Below are 7,989 nucleotides of genomic sequence, written 5' to 3' on the forward strand. Positions count from 1 at the left end.
GTGTGTACGCGCTTCTCCCAAGTCACTGCATTTCAAAAACACTGAATGTATAGGTTACTTCGGAGTATAAGTGAAAATGCTGAGGATTCCTAGTTTTAATGAAATTTGAACTTTTCATATGCAAGATTTCAGACAATTATGGTTTCCCTTGTAAAAGGGCAATCAGTGTGAAGAAATATTACTGTTGGCTGGAGCAGAGGGGTACATAGGGACTGACCGACAATAATGTATGGAGAATGACAGTTCTGCAGGGGCCCAGCCTCAGCCTTGCAGATTTTGGAACTTCACTTAAGAAATTGAGAGGAGCAAATCTTCATACAACACAAGAGTTGACGAACCACCAATCTATGGTTGATAAGGCTTCCAACTGGTAGATACATACACTCAGGGCTCTACAATACTGGAGTAAAAAGAAATGTTAAAAACATGATGCATCCTGCCTACAAAGACCTCACCAAGCCTGATGCATTTGGAAGCAATGATCACTAAACTATGACTCCAGACTCAGCCTTCATGTTATTTCTAGGGTTTTTCAGGCCTAAACACGATCTGTTAGCATAGCTTGGTCAGCATATCACCTTTCCCCAGCCTTTTTATATGGAAGCCTCACCATTTTTCCTTGTCCTTTCTCCACTTCTGGGATTGCTGTGTTCTCCTTTCAGCCCTGCCAGGAAGAGGAGTCTCAGTGGTGAGGACACCAGGGCACTATTCCTGGCTAGACTCAATTAACTCCAGTTCTGACCAGCCCTGCTGAGCAATCACACCTTGAGCAAAGTTTATTCTTTCCTTGCTGCCTTTTGCCTGCATATGACCATCTGCACCTGAAGTGCTACGCAGGAACACGTATCACAGTGATTCTCGAGCAGTAAGGCGTGCCCGTAGTACTGACAAAGTACCATTTTCACTGGTGGTGTTCATACTCCCATCTGAGTAAATCAGGCATGGTTAGTTGGAAAAATGTTGCTGATCAGATGGCGTCTGTGCTAGAAACTGCCAGCACACACGTGCCAGGAAGGGATCAGACCTTTGCACTCTCTCTCAGAGCTCCATAGGCAGAAGCCTACAGTTGCCTTTAAAAGCAGTACTTGCCATTCTTCACCTCAGCCCTTGCTTTACTTAGTTTGGTGTGATACTTTGCTCAGGTGTCACATCAAGGTGGGTCTGGTAGTAACATGCATTCTCAGGCAGCTGCAGAGCACAGGGTTGACCTTCCTAAAACGCGCAGCACCAACACTTCATAAAGATTACTTTGTGGAGGAAGTTTTACAACCTTCATCAGTCTCTGGTTTTTTGCTGTTGTAAAGCCTGGCATATTTTCAAAGCATGTATTCACTCAGCGCCCACTGCAGACTAACTGTGACTATGCATGCAGAGCACCTCAGGGAATAAGTATTTAGATGCCACTCATCAAAGTTCATGATGCAATTAGGTGAATTTTCACTTCTTCGAATAAACAAACCCTGAGCAGTAGTAAATTTGGAAGTTTTTTCTCATTTTCAAGGTTTTGTTTGGCAAAAATGTAATTTGTTGAGAGGATCAAAAATTTTTTATGCTTACTTTTTACACTATATTCTGTGTCTTAGTTAATTGTAAAAGTGTTTTTACTCATTTGTGCATTTCTTGAACATTTTATTCCATTGACTCTTCTGTAAATAACGGGGGGTTTTATTAGCAATATTTGTAACATTAATATTTGCAGGACTACAGGTATAATTTTAAAATATATCTGTGTTAGTGAGTTAATTGGGAAGCTGTAGGCAATGTTGCTCAAACAGCTTTTCTGCATGTTTGTAACTCAGATTCTTATGGAGAAGAAATATTATTTCAGATAGCTTTCTTGAGGAGGGAGGTATTCACATTATTATTTCCTGAAAAATGAATCATCACTTGGTGTTTTTGTCCAAGTCGCCTTTTGCACGGCAGTTGTCGCTTAGAAAATAAGCTGACCCCACTGTGTTCCCTTTTGTCTGGTTAATGCATATCTCAGCATAGGCAGTTAGCATTTACAAACTCTGAACTTTCAGTCATTCAAATTAAGATAGCAATTTGTTTGTCCACAATTGCAGTACAAATGATTCCATGTGCAGTGAAAGCATGTGATTTTTTAAATCACAGCTATAGAGACACATTTCTGGGCTGGCAGATTGGCTAGCTTTGTCACCCTGTACTCAATATTTCAGTTGTATTGCCAGTGAAATTTTTTTCGTACCTTTCAAAGCAACAACAATATGAACATAACATTGGGGAATCACTAATGCTTGGGGGGGGTGGTGAATCATGGTGGTGCTGCAGCACAAAACATTCAGTGAAATGATGAATGTGTGACAAAGTAAAAAAGTCTCTGGTACCGCCAGGAATTCAGATCTACAGGTCAAACCTTGTGTTTCTGCAGAAATGACAGGACTAGAGCCACCTTAAAGGCCTTGTTATACCTGGACTTTCTTTAATTGCATGGGTTATTAAAGCTGAGTCAAGTTCCAAATGTATGTAAGTGCCTTCAACATTAAAAAAAAAAAAAAGCAAATATCTCTTCTGAAGGGAACTGCAACTATGCTTTTAACTACAGTGCAGTCGTTCTTGCAGTGGCACAGTTGTGAGAGCTGTCCTCGTCCTGAGGCAGGTGTTGGTGAGACTCCAGCTCTGCTTTTTCCTCTTCAAAAGTGCAGGGTGCCATGCAAGGCAGTAAGTATTTTTCCAAGTCTTAAAAGGGCTAGAGGTTTTTCCTTGTTACTCAATTTTATGGAATTAGCTTTTGTCTGCATAGAATCAAATGAAGTTATTGGAACTTAGCTGAAAAATGGTGTGCTGAACACTGCCTCTTTCCTGCTTGGAAATTCTGCTAAGAGGTTTTATGAGCTCTCTGCACCAATCCTGTAGCAAAGTGGAAGCAGCAAATAATAATTTCTCATCTCAGTTCACCAATTTAAGCTCTAAAGAAAGGTTTGATGATTAAGCTTGAAATTTTTTTATCACAAGATTAATCCTTAGTTTAGGGATTAATTCCATTTATATCAGTAAGATTACGCACGTGAGTAACCAGCTACAGAATTTGGCTGTAGTACTCTGATTGCCTAGGGGGAAGTTCAAGCAACTCTGCAATTAAAATTGCAGAAAGGAAAGGAGGTCTGACCTTCTTTTTTTTTTTTTTTAAGTAAATATATGTCCCTACTGTTTCATTGATGAGTGACAATGGCTTTTGCATTCTGATGTGGTACTAGCAGCAGCACAAAATGGCTTTTCTTTAAAAAGAAATACTAAATGCTAAAGCTTCATTGTGGAAGGTGGGAAGAGGAGGATCTCTGATGAGAGGTTTTAACTTCAAGGCACCTTAGGCTTTCTTTATGTGCATCACATTAGTGGAAAATTCCTTCATTCATTTAAGAAGATAAACAGTTGTAACTTTCAGGTTTGGGTGATGTGACATCAGTGACTGGCTGGGACTGCCAGCATTCCAAAAAGGATATCGTCCTCATCTGCAGCCACTCAGGGCTGTGGGGTGGAGCCTGCAGCACAAGCTGAAACACTTACAGGTGCATAAGTACGTAGGGAAGGGCACAGGTGATGCACCTGTCTCAGGAAAGGAGCACTAGTACAGGTGTGTCATAACTTACCAGCTGCCTGCGTTAGAGCATGAGCTCCTTTGATCCACAAACGCACTCTCCACCACGCTGCAGCCCACAATTTCCGAATATTGGTCAAGAACCTCCAGAGATGAGTGTCTACTATGAGAACTTTTTCCATCCACAGAACATCCCTAGCCCCCAGCGACCGAGCACCTTTGAGACGACGGACTACAACGCCACCCCCAATCCTTACCTCTGGCTAAATGGACCTTCCATTACCCCTCCACCATATCTCCCAGGATCCAATGCCAGTCCCTTCATTCCTCAGTCTTACGGGATGCAAAGGCAGCTCTTGCCTAACATGCACGGCTTGGGAGGAACTGACCTTGGCTGGCTTCCTCTCCCATCCCAAGAAGAGCTTATGAAGTTGGTTAGACCACCTTACTCCTACTCTGCACTTATTGCCATGGCTATCCATGGAGCACCTGAAAAGAGGCTGACTCTCAGTCAGATCTACCAGTACGTGGCTGACAACTTCCCATTTTATAACAAAAGCAAAGCTGGCTGGCAGAATTCCATACGGCACAACTTGTCCCTCAACGACTGCTTCAAGAAGGTGCCCCGAGATGAAGATGATCCAGGTATAGCTTTCTCCCCCTTCCTCCTTCCCTCCTCCCCTCCCCCACCCCCCCAGTTAAACTTGATTAATTGAAAAATGTCTAATACACTGTAAAGAGACATAGTAGCATGGATACAGGACATACACATAGCAGCCCTTCTATTTTTGTAGGTCTGAACTAGAAGGCAACTGTTGCATAGTTGAGTTCTGAAGCAGTGTTGCTGTTAAATCTCTGCAGGGAAGGGGATTCTTTACTGCTCTAGGTCTTCCTGAGAACCGAGCAATGCGCTGAACACAAGGCTCAGCAAGCACAGGAGCAATCTAACTAAGCAAGTCACATTCAAAACCCTTTGGTGTAATGCATGTGATTTATGTCAAACTTAACTGGGAATTAATGGAAAGGGGACAAGGCAAACTCAGATTTTCCATGAAATCCAGTAGCTTTAGAGAGTCAACAATAATTCTCAAAAGGACAGCAGGCTGCTCTTATTTCATTGTTTTCAAATAGTGTTTTGCTTGGAATCACACCTCTGCTGTTTCCAACCCCCTGCCTGATACGTTGTCAAATTGTTCCTTTATTTATTGTTTTCTCTCAATAGCTGTTGAGAAACATTGGGAAGATTTAAAAGCATTCAATTATGTTGTCACAGAGGGCCAAAAATCTGGTTCTATCTCATTAGAAACCTATCCTACCCCACTGGAGGAGCAGCCCAGTATAGGATTTGATTATTCTCTGCTGTAAATTCAGAGGACCAGCTATATACTGAAAACCTCCTTCCCTCACCAAGAAAACAAAACAAGAAGCTCTCCCAGTGGCTCCACTTGTAGTTTTACCTGTGTGAAGATACAGCCCAAAACTTGACACAATTTTTCTTAATTCAACAGACCTGCTCTTGGGTGATTAAAACATACGTATGGTTTTTGCTCATGCAATTGTTCTGTTTCTGTAAAATAAGAAACATTTTAAAGCCTTAGAAGACTGCTCTTTGCTGTCTGTGTGCATATTTTTAAACTAAAATTGTGCTTTTTGTCCCCTTCAACAGGAAAAGGGAATTACTGGACTCTGGACCCAAACTGTGAAAAGATGTTTGACAATGGAAACTTTCGCAGGAAGAGGAAAAGGAAGTCTGACATCGGGGCTACTGCTTCCACTCTTGCATCTGAGAAATCAGATGATAGTGCCCTGACTGGCAGCCCCAAAGCTGTAGAGCATCAGGATATCTTGGAAAATTCATCCCCTGGGACTGACAATTCACCTGAGAAAGGATCTCCACCTCCATCTTCTAATAGTCCATGCCTCAGTAACTTCCTCTCCAGTATGACTGCATATGTTAATGGCTCTAACTCAGTGAGCCGCTCCGTGCCTTTGGGACTCAACTCTGAACCCATTGACAAAATGGGACAGAATATGGCAGGCTTTAATTCCTACTCTCCACTCTCTAATATCCCCAGTCATGGTGTGGGAGAGTGGTCCAATTCTATGCCTTCTAGCCACCTTGGCTACAGCAACTCTGTGCTCAATCAGTTTAACACTCATTTTTACAGCAGTATCAGCACAAATAACACTCTGTATTCCAGGGAAGGAACAGAGGTTTAAATGAAGGATTGTAAGACACCAAAGTATACCTGTTTATGAGAGGAAATGATCTGTGGGCACGTGATTAGCATTAGCCTGTTTTCTCTGGGACCCACACTGCATCGTACCTTCTGACAGCCACAAACTTGATACCTGTTATTAAAATCACAAACACTCCACATTCAGCAGCTCCACATAAAAAAATCAGGAATCGCAACAGCAAGAGTAGTGAAGAGTTCTCCTGAGACACTGTGCTTGTGTTGCTGCCAACCATGGTCCTCTACAGACATCCTTGAGAAGGTGCTGTTTGCCTTAGGCATGAAGCTTTTTCTGGCATGGTACTAATATAGCTATGCTTTTAAAGCACTAATAAAAATGTGGTTATATCTCTAAATATCCTCTCTTGCTGATATAAGCTGCCTGTACTAGACATGCTTAGCAAGTTCTTTTTTGGCCAAAGCTATTCTGAGACACTGAAGGGGGTATAATAAAAACTACTGTATAGTGAGTAGCTACCAACATTTGAATGGTGAGTGCTGTCTTTGGTTTTCTCTAATACTAGTGCATACATTGCCTAAATTTTTATCCCCTTTCAGCCCCAAGGGAAATATGGCTATGAGGCAAGCTGGCATCATCATGGACTCAGCAGTCATTTTGAAACTGAAGGGAAGCATAGCAAAATATAGTGGAATTGTCTTCTGCTGGTACAGCCGGACCTTAATGTTTTCAACTATAATTACAGGGTCAAATTATTTTTTTTTGCCTTACACATGCAAATCTATTTACATAAGGAAAAGAGGATCTGTCCTGAATATATATGTATTTAATATATGTATTTTCTCAAAAGAATACACATTTGTTCTATCTTAACATTATACATGAATAATTTCTACTGGGTAAAGAATTTGAATATTGGAGGGGATGAGAGGAGAAGAAAGGGGAGGTAGAAAGTTTAACTGTATCAGTTTTGATTCCAAAAGCTGGAGCTTTCAAAACATCAATGGCAGATATTGTAAAAAGTCCCTGTACTGTGGTGAGTTTTTTTATAATTTTGTAAAAGTCCATGCTGTTTGTCCTTGTGTAAATATTAGAAATAATGTTTTTTTTTCCTGTAGCCACAAAATTTCAGAATATATATGAAGTTTTTTCAAAACAAGACTTGAATAAAATTTCACATTTATGTAGAGTAATATCTCAAACTGGATAGCCTGCAGCATACATAGACAGCAAGTTTAACTATTCACATCTGAGCACTAACAGGACTTCTGGAATGATAGAAAACATGTTGTAATAGATACCATTTTGTCCTGATTTTTTTTTTAACCTCTACATGGCTGTAGTTTTGTTATGGGCTACCCCAGAAGCATTTTTAATAAAGCATTTGTATAGAAGAGTGTGTGCCTGTGTGCATGTGTACTATACTACTTATGTCTTTAAAAGTCTCCTTAATAGTTTGACTTGAGTAATTTGCCTGAGGAAAGAGCAGTATAATAGTCACAGAAGGTCAGAGACTGAGATAGTGTATATCTAGGCAACCAAAATTTGCATGCCTGAGGAATATAATTAGCTGCTATAATGCAAAATATTACCACTAAATAAAAATCATCCTTAGAGTTTCCCTGCTGGAGCCAAGTGGTGCCAATCATTTAAAATTTCAGAAACCAGACTATATTTTCACATGCTAATTAGCCAGTATGACTACAATAGTTTCTGCATTCTTGTTTATTTTATTTTTTATGTTTCAACTTTTTCACTATCAAGGCTGTCCTGACTATTCATAGGTTTGTACCCACTATGTTGAAGTCTACCTAAACTGCTAACGTTGCTTAAGAAAAAAATGACCTTCTGGTGATGTCCTTCCGCCATGACTCTTAGGTTTCTCTGAAGTGAGACATGTGCTGAGGCCTGAGCTGTAACTCCCACCCTCGGAATTTTACAGCCCTTCCAAGAGTCTCAGCCCAGTAGGTGGGCCATGTCATGCCCTGCAACTCAGCAGCTGGCAGCATTTGTTACAGAGAGACTTGGTCATGTGACAACTGAGAAATGCATTCAGTCAGTCCTGTTGTCTTGGGTTCAACAGACATACAACAAATTGCCCAGAAACATAGTTCCTGTGGAGTATATAGTTCACAAACTGAGAGGAAATTGATTTATTCAGTGCTGAAATGGGACAATGTTCCTTATGGACTTACAGAGCAAAAGTGGTAACAAAGAAGATGCAAATTATGCTA

At 40.8% G+C, this 7,989-nt stretch overlaps 1 protein-coding gene across 1 annotated transcript; it reads left to right on the forward strand.

Moving 5' to 3' along the window:
* The first annotated feature begins 825 nt into the window (after positions 1 to 825).
* Positions 826 to 7,256, forward strand: FOXI1 (forkhead box I1). The gene is made up of 2 exons (XM_075100991.1): positions 826 to 4,204; positions 5,226 to 7,256. Exons 1-2 carry the CDS (start codon positions 3,631 to 3,633, stop codon positions 5,777 to 5,779), a joined length of 1,128 nt encoding a protein of 375 aa, XP_074957092.1. The 5' UTR covers positions 826 to 3,630; the 3' UTR covers positions 5,780 to 7,256.
* The last annotated feature ends 733 nt before the right edge of the window (positions 7,257 to 7,989 follow it).

Source organism: Phalacrocorax aristotelis, chromosome 8 (assembly GCF_949628215.1).
Source record: "Phalacrocorax aristotelis chromosome 8, bGulAri2.1, whole genome shotgun sequence".
NCBI lineage: Eukaryota > Metazoa > Chordata > Aves > Suliformes > Phalacrocoracidae > Phalacrocorax > Phalacrocorax aristotelis.